Here is a 12,640-nt window from a genome sequence, read left to right as displayed (position 1 = left end):
TACATAAATTAGGTATTATCTGTAACCTGGAGATGATTTGGGTATACAAGATGGGCTGGGATGTAGCTCAATGGTAGAGCACGTACCCAGCCCTCCAGAAATGTACACAGCAGGATGTGTGGGTTCTAAGAGGATACACATCATTTCATCTGCATATTTGGGTCATCTTCAGTGGGTCCTGAGCCAGTCTCCCATATTTTTTAATTTACAGCCTTGGGTTTAAGTTCCTATTGTTTTTCACCTTTAAAGTTTATAAGATTTTTCTCATTCTAAAGCCAACCCTCATAATCAAACATGTAGGTTTCCATTAATTTGCTTTGTACTTTTGTGTGGGGGGGTACTTAATCACTAAGCCACATCCCAGCCCTTTATTTAGAAACAAGGTCTCAATGAGTTGCTTAGGGCCTTGCTAAGTTGCTGAGGCTGGCTTTGAACTCGCGATCCTTGTGCCTCAGCCTCACAAGCCGCTGCACCAGCTCTATTTTATACTATTCTGAATGCAACATTGAACTTCATAATTGTGACCAAAACTGATGATTTCTTAAGAATTCCATTTTTAGGGCTGGGGATGTGGCTCAAGCGGTAGCGCGCTCGCCTGGCATGCTTGTGGCCCGGGTTCGATCCTCAGCACCACATGCCAACAAAGATGTTGTGTCCGCCGAGAACTAAAAAATAAATATTAAAAATTCTCATTCTCTCTCTCTCTCTCTCTCTCTCTCTCTCTCTCTCTCTCTCTCTCTCCTCTCTCTCTCTTTAAAAAAAAAAATTATTGACGGCCAACTATGCATGACAGCCACAGGCAGGGAAGGCTCTGGGCCAAATTAAGCCTCACACTGCTGTGGCCCTTCAGAGTAGGACTTCCTTGTCAGGAGGACAGCAAAAAGCAGCCCTGTCTGCAGATGGGCCGGGGTTTGTATCAGCTAGGATCAGGCTGGTTGAAAGTGACAAGAAAGTCAAACTCTGAGAACAAGACAAATGTTCTCTTCCCTTTGTAAATAAGGTTTGTCCAGAGGCAGCATGGTGGCTCATGAAAGCCACCCTCAGTTTGAACATAGGACTTCCTCCTCCCCACCCAGTGGCTCCAGCCATCACATCATCATTCCAATCAGCTGGAAGGGAGCCAAGAGCACCCAGCCTCTTTCCACTTCCCAGTGACCAGAACCTAGTCACATGGCCACAGCAAGAGGTCCTGAGAAATGTTAGTATTTCAGTCATCCATTTGCCCACCAAAAGATCCAGAATTCTGAGTAGAAAATTTGGTAAAAATAAAATAGACACTGAAGGACAAAGCGCAGCCTCTGCCAAAAAAATGGCAGACTCTACTAAATAAAATGGACGGATGGAAATTTTTAAAGGTGAGAAACGGTTTCCACTGAGGATAGCCTGAAGGGTGGGCTTCCTAAAGAAGGCATCTGGACAGTGAGGGGTAAAGAAAGGAGCGTGGGGAACTTGGTGAGCCAGCGCCACCGGCCTGTGGAGCCTGAGGGAGGCCAGTCTGGCACCACCTAGGCCAACAGAAGGTAAGTGGCCCAGACCTGGCCATGTGGTTACCAGGCTCCCACTGGACAGACAGGAATGAAAAGTCTGTTGAAATGACTCCTGGTCCTTTATTTGAAAGGTCTCCTTACTGGTTTTGTTTTTGTGACAGTGTTATCATTTTAAGATGGGGCCAGAGACAGGAGGAGGATTTTATTATTGTTTTAAAAACGGCCTCGCTAAGTTGCCCAGATTGGCCTCGAATTTGGGATCCTCCTGCCTCCTCCCAAGTTGCTAAGATTACAGGCGTGTGCCACCGCATCCAACTAGGTCTTTTTAAATGTCCCTTTTTTGCTGGGCACAATGGCACATGCCTGTAATCCCAGCTGCTTGAGAGGCTGAGGCAGGAGGATTGCAAGTTCAAACCCAGCCTCAGCAAAAGTGAGGCGCTAAGCAACTCAAGTCTCTAAATAAAATATAAAAAAGGGTTGGGGATGTGGCTCAGTGGTTGAGTGCCCCTGAGTTCAATCCTCAGTAATAAAAAAGCAAATACAAAAAAAAAAAAAGTCCCTTTTTGCAGAATAAAGTCAGCAATCAAGGCTGGGGTTGTGGCTCAGTGGTAGAGTGCTTGCCTAGCATGTGTGAGACACTGTATTTGATTCTCAGCACCACATATAAATAAACAAATAAAATAAAGTTCCATCAACTTCCAAAAAGAAATTAAAAAAAAAAAAAAAAAAAGCAATCAGATCAGAGTCTCCAAAGCAGTACTGGCCCATGGACGGCCTGGGGTGGAGATGAGAGCCTTGGAGGGGCTGGAGAGCAGCTGTGGCTCGGCCTGCTGGAGCCTCGTGCTCCAGTCAGGAACTGCTCCGTGACAACCACAGAGGCCCAGGCTATGCTCTGGGAAGGGATCTGGAGGCCCCCAGCTGGAGGTAAGGAGCACTCAGAAGGGCTCCGGCTCAGGGAGGCTCTGCTCTGGCTCCCCGTGCTCAGATAACTTGCCAGATGCATTTTCCACCAAGCCAGACCATGTAATGGCCAAATTTGTTCCCACTCAGCCACAGCTGTTTGCCTGGATGAACACATGCTTTTAAAATGATTCTGTTGAGTGCCAACTGCCTGATAAATCTCTCCACGACAGACACCTGGTGGCAGTCCCACCGAAACCATCAAAACCATTACTTTGGAAAATGGCCATAGGCTCTCCTCTCCCCGCCTTCCTCCTTCCCCTTTAAAGTTACCACCACTTAGGGGTTGGGACAGTGACCCCATCAGCCAGCCAGCCATGCTTTACCACTTAAGCTCCCACGCTCCTTTCTCTGAATTGGGGGAAATGTCTCATAGGTAATCCGGTTTCCTCCTGATTTTCAGTGTCTATGGTTCAGATGGGAGTGAGGCTACTTAGGGCAAAACCACAGGTTTTCCTTCTCATGATCTGGCGTGGCATCTAGTGCTCTCCATCTGGAGACTATTTTGTCAAAACCTTTTCTAGGGCCTTATTTCTTGAACCTGAAAAGTGTGTGCAACTCTTGCACACTCTAGCCTGAAGGCCAAGGCTCCACGGAGGGCAAAGGGTGTCACAGTCTCACTGGACAATCCACATGGGGCAGCTTTGTTCAGCCTGTTAGGATGGGATGGGCATAGCCATGCACCATCTAGATAGGAATCCAAGCCAACTGGCCCACAGGATACTGGGCCTCAGACATTCACTCAGCCCATCATCTGGTGCCTCCCAACTACAGACACCATCCCTAGGCTCCTGGAGCTTAGTCCAGCTCAGGATACACACACAAGGAAACTGACCTCTACAGCCCAGAAGCAAGACTGTCTAGATGGAAGTACAGGCTACGGAAACACCTTTTCCCAAGTACAGACTGGACCAACTCTACTAGCTGGGCAGAGTGACTCCACCTTATCCTTAGGTTCTCCATGGGAACTGTCTCCTGGGAGTTTTGGGGTTTTGTTTGTTTGGGGGGTAGGACTGGGATTGAACCCTGAGGCTCTTTACTACTGAGCCACATCCCCACTCCTTTTTATTTTTTAAGATGGTCTCATTAAGTTGCTGAGGCTAACTTCAAACTTGCTATCCTCCTGCCTCAGGCTCCTGAGCTGCTGGAATTACAGATGTGCCACTGCGCCTAGCAATCCTTCAACTGCCTTGGCTTACATCCCTCTAGAAGCATGCAGTCAGCCAAGGCCCATATTGCTCTTGAAGTTGCACCTACTGATACACAACATTGTGCCCTTCATCCTAGTTACAGAAACGGAAAGTCGGTTGTGGTGGAACACACCTGTAATGCCAGCTCCTGGGGAGGCTGAGACAGGAGGATCATAAGTTCCAGGTGAGCCTGGGCAATTTAGCAAGACCCTCTCTTAAAATAAAATGGAAAAGGCAGGGATGTAGCTCAGTAGGAGAGTGCTTGCCTAATAGAGAGGGGGAATGTGCTCCCACTCCAGGTGGTGGCTATAAAACGTCAGTCAAAAACACATCACTGACACTGTCACGAAGACAGAAGAACGTATTACCAGCTTCATCTCCTTCCTTGGCATTCGAACTGCGCAGAGAGCAATTAGCATTTAATATTTGGTAATTAGCATGCTTAATGTGATTCTGAGGAGTTCCTTGACATTTTTATAAAAACAGCACATTCCCGCCCACCCTTCAAAGGGCAAGACCCAATGTGTCAAAAAGAAAAAAGCATGCCAGTCTTCTGATGCTGAATATGCATGTGTTGGGACTCTTCCTGGACACTCCCAGTAAATTTAGAAACTCATTTAGAAGAGAAAAAAAAAAAAAACCAAAAACTTATTCGGCAGCCATCCGTCCAAGACGCAGGGAATCTAGGGGAAGTGGCTAAATTCAGCTTATCAAGTCGCAGGCTGTGATGAACCTTTCAAATTAAAAGAAAAAAAAATCTTCCGTGAGCCCCCAACTAACCCGGGACCCGTGGCTCCACCGCGGAGCCACAGCTGCGGACGCAGGAGGATACATTCTACTCCCGCGCGGCAACATCGTAACCCTTGGTCTGACACTGTAGCCGCCCGCGCCCGCTCCTGCTGCCCACAGCCTGGAGCCCCCGCCAGCAGGTCCCAGCGCCCCAACGCTCCGCGCCTTCCCTCCGGTGTCCCCCAGCCGCTCGCCCGGGCCTGGAAGGGCGGCCCTCGGCCCCTCCGGACCCCTGCGAGGGAGCAGGGCCTGGCCTGCGCGAAGCCGGAGGAGAGACCCCGGACCCCTTCCGCCCGCGCAGCCCGCCCCGGAACCCGCCCGCGACCCGGACCGCCCGGCCGCAGCCCCGGCCTGGCCCCACGTGGCCCCGGAGCAGACCGCACTACCGTGCTGTCTCCGACGGACCGCGCGCCTCAGCCAATCGGCGGCGCGCTGCGGACTGGCTGCCAATGAGCGACCGGCGAGGCCGCGCCGCCGATTCGCCGCGGGCCCGCTCCCGCCTCGCCATTGGAGGGTTAGGGCTCCGCCCCCCACCGGCAGGCCCCGCCCCTCAGGCCGGGTTAGGTTGCGGCGCGGGCGGCGGGCGGAGCTGGTCCCGTTGTGCTGCGGCTCCGCGCGGCCTGCAGTCCCGGGCCCGCGCCCCCCGCAATGGAGCCCGGCCCCGACGGCCCCGCCGCCATCCGCGAGGGCTGGTTCCGCGAGACGTGCAGCCTGTGGCCTGGCCAGGCCCTGTCGCTCCAGGTGGAGCAGCTGCTCCACCACCGGCGCTCGCGGTACCAGGATATCCTTGTCTTCCGCAGGTACCGCCACCGGCTCCCAGCCAGACCGCAGCTGCCCGGCTCCGGGACCCTTGCAAGCTCTGACCCCCGCCGGCCCTCGTCCTGCCCTCATTCCGGCCCAGCCACCCCTTCTGGCCGAGCCGCTGTCCTGCCTTCCTCCTCCCGACGCCCCCGAGCGCCCTGCCTGCCGCCCGCCCCCTGCAGAACTGTCAGAAGTTCTTAGGAACTAGGCCCTGCTCCTGCCTGGCCCCCTCCCCGCCGTGCACCCGTGCCCAGGGGCTGGGGGAGGCGTTCCATGCAGGCCTCGGGCAGGAGGCAGCCAGTGTGCGCCACGCTCCACGTGTCAGTCCCAGGACACGTCAGCCGAGGAGACCCCGAGTCCCACCCCAGACCCCACCCCGTGGGCTGGCCTGCCATCCCCGCCACGCGTCACCCTCTCTACTTACCCCTGAGACCCTGTGGCGGGGTTGGGGCACATTCCCTCACCCCAGAAGACTCAGGCCCCCGACTGTCACTCCACCCGCAGTAAGACCTACGGTAACGTGCTCGTGCTGGATGGCGTCATCCAGTGCACGGAGAGGGACGAGTTCTCCTACCAAGAGATGATAGCCAACCTGCCTCTCTGCAGCCATCCCAACCCCCGAAAGGTACCCTGCTCCAGCCCGGAGTCAGCCGTGAGTTCTGAGGAGCAGGGCTGGGCTAGAAGAGGCCCCGGACATGCCCACGCCTGGCCCATGCTGCCTAGAGGCCTGTCAGAGAAAGCGCTGGCAAGGCTGAGGGGAGTCCCTGGGTGGACAGAGGCTGACGTTGCCTCTGGGGAGCAGTCCCCCTGAGACCTGAACCTTAGAGCAACCCTGGGAGGGGCTTCCAGGAAAAGGGGACAGCCCTGGCCAGGTTGCTGAGGCTGGAAGGCATTTCTGAGAGTAGTGAATGGTTCTGTAGGGTGGCCCTGCTCCTTGCCACTCAGACCTTCAGGGCCCCTGCCTCTGACTGTCCCCCACCCCAGGTGCTGATCATCGGAGGCGGAGATGGTGGCGTCCTGCGGGAGGTGGTGAAGCACCCCTCCGTAGAGTCTGTGGTCCAGTGCGAGATCGACGAGGTGAGTGCATGCCTGCTTGTCCCGCTTCACCCAGACCTGGCCGCGCTTCCTGGGCAAGGCGCTGCACCTTGCTGGGAGGATTCCGTGGGAAAATGGCACGCAGAGCTCCACGGCGCTAGTTCTTAATAGGCTCGGGACACTTCCAGTTAGTAGGACTCTTTATACTGGGCCTGATTTTAGTGCTCATTGACTCTGCTGGGTATTGCTGGAGGTGCTGGGGTCCAGTAGTAGACAGGGGTGTCCTTTACCCTGGGCGATGAAGTTACAAGTTGGAGGAGACCTCAGAGGGGGATGTGATAAGGCTTGACAGGGCCAGGGAAGACACAGGCCCAAGAGTGCAGGGTAATCGGGACAGGCCTCCCGGTGCAGCATTTAAGCTGGAGCCTGAGCAGAAGCCGCTGGTGGGGCGGAGACCAAACAGGGTTCTCGCGGCCAGGGTCTGGCGCTGCAACCTCTGACGTAGGAAATGGGAAGCAAGCTGTGCAGCTGGGGTAGTTGGCCTGTGGGGAGGGGAGAGGGATAGTGGGAGATGAGGTCTGAGCTGCAGGCAAGAGCCAGCACCCCGTTCCCATGAGGAGCTGTGTGCCAGAGTTCTCCCCATTTTAAAGGTGTGGACACTGAGGTTCCAAAAAGGAGGGGCTTGTCCAAGGTGACCAGGCTCCCAGAAGTACTCCTGGGAGTCCCACTCGACTAGCTCCAGAGCCCAACTTCCTTCCTGCTCCTTCCTGTTCCCTCCTCAGGATGTCATCCAGGTCTCCAAGAAGTTCCTGCCGAGCATGGCTGTTGGCTACTCCAGCTCAAAGCTGACCCTGCATGTGGGCGACGGTTTTGAGTTCATGAAACAGAACCAAGATGCCTTCGATGTGATCATCACTGACTCCTCGGACCCCATGGGTGAGCAAGGGCTGAGGCCTGCACACCCTGCAGCCGCTGCTGCTCTAAAGTCAGCCTCTCGGGGGAGAGGACAGGAGGGTCCCTGAGACTACAGCTACACTTTCCCCTCGTCAGTTGCTACCCTCCTGACAGGAGGGAAGAGACCAGGCCACTGCCTCAAGTTCACAAGTCTGGGGACCTGAGAGTGGGGATTAGACATTGGCCTCCCCTCTGCCCTGGACTGGCCTACATTGGGTGGAGAATGAATTCTAGTCTTTTTTGAGGGGAGGGGATACCAGAGATTGAACTTGGGGGCACTTGGCCACTGAGCCACATCCCCAGCCCTGTTTTGTATTTTATTTAGATACAGAGTCTCACTGAGTTACCTAGCGCCTCACTTTTGCTGAGGCTGGCTTTGAACCCCCATCCTCTTGCCTCAGCCTCCTGAGCAGCCGGGATTACAGGCGTGCACCACCACGCCCCACAGGTTCTAGTCTAAAACCAAGGCTAGAGTGTTTTTCTGACCACAAGAATCCCCCCAGAATGGGACTGGTTAAGTAGAGGGCCCTTCACATACCGAGGGGGTGAGCCTCCCCTGGCCTGGCCAGGTCCTGAATCCCACGGACCTGGGTTCCAATGTGAGCTCCACCTCTGGGCAGCTGTGAGGGCCTGTGGTGAGTTGGCAGTGGGTGGCCCCAGGTCTCAGCCACGGTGTGTCCATGCCCTCCCTGAAGGCCCCGCGGAGAGCCTCTTCAAGGAATCCTACTACCAGCTCATGAAGACGGCGCTCAAGGAGGACGGCATCCTCTGCTGCCAGGGTGAGGCTGCCGGGAGCTGAGGGGGGGGGGGGGTGGCCCTGCGGGCTGACGCTGTGGGCCTCCCCCAGGCGAGTGCCAGTGGCTGCACCTGGACCTCATCAAGGAGATGCGGCAGTTCTGCAAGTCCCTCTTCCCGGTGGTGGCCTACGCCTACTGCTCCATCCCCACCTACCCCAGCGGCCAAATCGGATTCATGCTCTGCAGCAAAAACCCGGTGAGCTGGCGGCTGCCCCCAGGGCGGGCGCCGGTGGGCAGAGCCCCTCCTTGATGCCCTGTGTCCTGGGTCCCCAGAGTACCAACTTCCGGGAGCCGGCGCGGCCGCTGTCGCCGGCGCAGGTGGAGCACATGGCGCTGCGCTACTACAACGCCGACGTGCACCGCGCCGCCTTCGTGCTGCCCGAGTTCGCCCGCAAGGTGAGCGCCGCCGCCGGGCTCCGGAGCCACCTGGTGCCACACAGCCCTGAGCGTCCCCTGACGGCCCCCTGTCCTACCAGGCCCTGAACGACGTGCGCTGACCGGAGCCGCTGCAGTGCCGCCCAGGACCGCGGGCTGGACGGGGCGTCTCCAGCGTGCCCAGGCCGCGGCCCGGACCGGACCCCCGCCAGCTCTCGCCCACCGACCAAGTGTTACAGGCCCCGGAATGCTGCCCGGCCTGCCTGCTGGGCACTCTGTCTGTCTGTCTCTCTGGCGTTCCGCCCAAGCCTAGACCAGCTCTGTACAGACTCGCCTCTGCCCTCTCGCCCCTCAGCAAACACGTGTATTTATAACAAAGTTTGCCATTGTGTCCCCGAACGCCGCCAGCCCCAGCAGGAGCCCCATCTGTGGTTGTGGGTGCTCCCGTGAGTGAGGGTCTGCATGCCCCGTCCCCACTGTGACATGGGCCTGCCCCTTGACTTCCGGCCAGTGACACTACAGTCACCAAACCAGCCCCAAATCTGTCCCAGGAAGCTGATGAGCCATTGGAACCCTTATTAGCAAGGTCCCAGGCTCATACCCCTGGGCCAGGGCCCTGGGACTGACAGGGTGGGGGGTGCTGCTAAAAGGGCTTCAGTCTGTCCTGGGGCTGCCCCCAGGATCCCAGGATTTCCACCTCGCAAGATGAAAAGTGTCACCCCTGTACCAGGTGGGCACTGAGGGGTGTGACCCAGAGGGGGCTGGTTGGACTAGGGTAAGAGCTCAGTTACCTGGGGCCTGTTAAGCACATTGGGAACTTGGCCAGGTTCTGGCTCAAGCCTGAGTCAAACACTGCCTCCCCTCCCCCAACCTTCAGTTCCTTCTGGAACATTCCTTTCAGCTACCCCCAGGGGTTCAGGCTGAATACAGGGGTGGTAGTGCCCTCGGCCGTTACCTCTCCAAGGTGCTGAACCTGTGGCCCTCAGTGTCCTGGGAGCCTTGTCCTCCTGCTGTCCAGGACAGGGGCTTACTGGATACCAAAGCCACCAGGAGGGACTTGGATCCAGGTGCAGATTTGGGAACAGAGGGCCCTGCCCCACCCTGCTCTGGAGACCGGCCTGAGAAAGCCTGGTCAGGGATGGGTCTGGAGGAGGGGCTGACAAGGACTGGGACTAGGGAGTAGCCCTGGCTGGGGGTGGCACTGGGATTCCTCTCCTTCCTGGGCCTCCACCTTAGGGCCCTGAGTTGACAAGAGGGTTTCGGGGACATCTGGAATGATGGGGGGTGGGGAGCCAGGGCCCAGCTTCACCAGGACTCTGGCCTCAGGCCAGCTACTGCCCGTCTCTGGGCATGGCCCACCCTGCTCTCCTTCCACCCCCATAGGCCCACGGGTCTCTGAGCATGTTCTGACCTTTGCCCCCACAGCAAGTCTGACCTCAGTCTAACCTTTCCCCTTTACCCCCTTATCCCAGGCAGTCCTAGAAGCCAGGCTAGGGGACTGGGGCCTTCCCTGGTGTCTCCCAACTCTCAGGGAGGCCCCAGTGAGGCCAGGAAGCAGCCGTAGCCACAGGGCCCAGCCACTGGTGGTCAGGGAGGCTGTCACTTGCTTCCTGTAGGGTTCAGCAGGGCCAGGCTCCAGCCTGGGGACCAGGCATCTTACTGATCACAGTCCTGAGCATGAAGCTATCCCCTCCCCACCCTGAAGGTGAGGCAGGTGATAGGGGTCCCAAGCAGGCAGCCATCCTTTTAAGAACCATCCCACCCCTGCAGGCCAGGGCTCCTGGCAGGGGGGCCTGCTCAGACCCCTCTCCACTTCCCGGCAGCCCTATCTCAAGGGTGGCCCGGGCAGGGGTCACTGCTGGGGAAAAGGGGGGGCTCCCTTAGGCCCTGAAGTCCTGGGGGTTGCAACTCGGTGTAGAGCGCCCCCTGGGCTCGTGCTCAATCCCTGTGTCAGGACACCTGTCGGCAGGGGAGAGGAGCCCGGGCAGAAACGGCCCTCCCTGGTGTGGTCGGCCAGGGCACAGCCTCCCCTGCAGGGTGGAGGGACCCGAACTCTCCCACCCACCACAGAGGGGCATCTTCAAGGTCCCGCCCTGGGATGGGCAGGGGACTGATAGGCTGGAGCAGCAGCAGCCTTGGTGAGGATGGGACCGAGTCCCCCCCAAGGTGCCAGCAGTCTTGAGGGCTGCAAAACAGCCCAGTTTGTGACAAGGGAAATAAACTCAATCCTACCTGATTTTTATTTTTGGTACCAGGGATTGAGCCCAGGAGCTTAACCACGGAGCCACATCCCCAGCCCTTTTTAATATTTTATTTTGAGACAGGGTCTGGCTGAGTTGCTTAGAGTCTCGCTTTTGCTGAGGCTGGCTTTGAACTCATGACCCTCCTGCCTCAGCCTCCTGAAGTGCTGGGATCACAGGTGTGCGCGCCACTGCACCCAGCAAAATTTCTTCAATGAGCTGCATCCCTGGTCATTCTCTGGCCTGGCCGTCCACACCAGGCACAACATCCTTCTTGCTGGAAGCAGTCCCTTATTCTCTTTGAGCTGATTATTTTGGAATTTATCTTCTGTGATATAAAATGAAATATATTTGGTCTTTGTCCCCAGTTTCTGACACAGAGTCATAAAACACTCTGGCGTTTCCTGATAACTAGTATCTTTAGGCATTCTAAATCCGCTCCTTTTAAAGGCACCTGAGCGTATGCTAATGAGGTGAGTTAGGGTAGGGCCACGGGGAAGATGGGGTGATCAGAGGGACAGGATTTACAGCCCCACCTGCCGGAGGACTCAGGAAGGGAGTGGAGTTTAGGCTTTGTAAACACTTTTAAAGGTTTTGTTTGTTTTATTGTTTCCTGTTTCATTCCCCCTCCCTCCTGAACCAAGGCTTGAACCCAGAGCTACATCCCTAGACCTTTCTATTTGGGCACCAGAGATTGAACCCAGGGCCCTCAACCACTGCTTAGAGCCTCACTAAGTTGCCAAGGCTGGTTTCAAACTTGTGATCCTCTTACCTCAGCCTCCTGAGTCGAGGGGATTACAGCTGTGTGCCACAGCCCCCAGCTGTTTGATTTTTGAGGCAGAGTTTGGCTAAGACTGGCCTCAAACTGGCCTCGGCCTCTGCAGTCCCAGGGATTACAGGCGGGCTCCACCACGCCTGGTTTGTAAGCACTCTGGGCAAAGAGATCTGGTGGCTTGAAGGTTCTGGGCTCACAGGTGACAGTCAGCGGAGCCTGGGCAACACCCTTTAGAGTAACCCAGTGCAGGCGCTGACCCGCCTTCTGTGATCTGTCCTAGCAAATTCATGGAACCCAAGGGTCCCCAGAGGGACCTCTGATTTATAGTAGGTTGGCCAGAAGTGAGGTTGGCATCAGAGTGGGGCCAGTCTTGTGGGACTGAGCCCTCACCCTGTGGGGTACGGCGCCATCTCCTGGTAGCTGGTGTCTGGGCAGAACAACTCGGTGCACAGGAAACAACTCGTGGTGGTTGTATGTCTGCAGTGAAAGAGAATTGTTGGTTTGTGTGTTTCTTATCTTTGTGTCTCTAGATAACATGCTCATGTTACTACTTCTGGACTTATATTAGCCATAATCTCTCTCTCTCTTTTTTTTTTTTTTTGTACCAGAGCTTGAGCCCAGGGATGCTTAACCACTGAGCCACATCCCCAGCCCGATTTTGTATTTTATTTAGAGACAGGATGTTGTCGAGTTGCTTAGAGCTTCACTAAGTTGCTGAGGCTGGCTTTGAATTTGCAATCCCCCTGCCTCAGCCTCCGGAGCTGGGATTACAGGTGCGCACCACCGCACACAGCTCAAGCCATAATCCCTTGATTTCCAGCTCGGGAAAAGGAGGACTCCTTCCCTGCCCCTGCCCCACTCCCCACAGCTGAAATGCAGTCTGGATTAGCTGGGTCTTCAGTGTTTGCACTGTGACATCAACATGAGCCTGGCTCACGCTGGCTGGCCCGGATGACGAGGGGATTCTGTGGCTCTGACCTCCTACACAGCTCCCAGGAGCTTGGTCATTCGCCGGTTTTCATTTCCTTTGTTCTTAATGAGTTCATCACTGATCAGCCTTAAACTTTCACACTTGCCTAAAGCTCCTTTTATGGTCTTTAGGCTCAACAGGTGTCCGCAGCCTCCTCACTGCCCCAGTGGAAGCCCCTCTCGGGCCCGAGTCTTCCCGTTGGTGTTCCCCTTGGTTCTAGTGGAGCATGTCCCACGGTAGCTTTCTGAGGAAAGGAACGTGGAGAGC

The 12,640-nt window shown here is 56.2% G+C and overlaps 1 protein-coding gene across 4 annotated transcripts; it reads left to right on the top strand.

Moving 5' to 3' along the window:
* Positions 1-5,065: 5,065 nt before the first annotated feature.
* On the top strand, positions 5,066-8,766 carry Srm (spermidine synthase). Of its 4 annotated transcripts, none has more exons than XM_026397898.2 (8): positions 5,066-5,226; positions 5,732-5,852; positions 6,212-6,304; positions 7,045-7,198; positions 7,912-7,995; positions 8,064-8,209; positions 8,287-8,409; positions 8,490-8,766. In XM_026397898.2, the coding sequence occupies exons 1-8, from the start codon at positions 5,075-5,077 to the stop codon at positions 8,508-8,510; spliced, it is 894 nt and encodes a 297-aa protein (XP_026253683.1). In that variant the 5' UTR covers positions 5,066-5,074; the 3' UTR covers positions 8,511-8,766. The 4 variants fall into 4 exon arrangements, with proteins under 4 accessions (XP_026253683.1, XP_077647326.1, XP_026253682.1 ...); XM_077791200.1 differs by having other exon boundaries at positions 5,732-5,879; XM_026397897.2 differs by having other exon boundaries at positions 8,287-8,766.
* Positions 8,767-12,640: the final 3,874 nt, after the last annotated feature.

Source organism: Urocitellus parryii, chromosome 11 (assembly GCF_045843805.1).
Source record: "Urocitellus parryii isolate mUroPar1 chromosome 11, mUroPar1.hap1, whole genome shotgun sequence".
Taxonomy (NCBI): domain Eukaryota; kingdom Metazoa; phylum Chordata; class Mammalia; order Rodentia; family Sciuridae; genus Urocitellus; species Urocitellus parryii.
The sequence above is the reverse complement of the archived record's forward strand: the minus strand, read 5'-3'. Positions and strand labels throughout refer to the sequence as shown.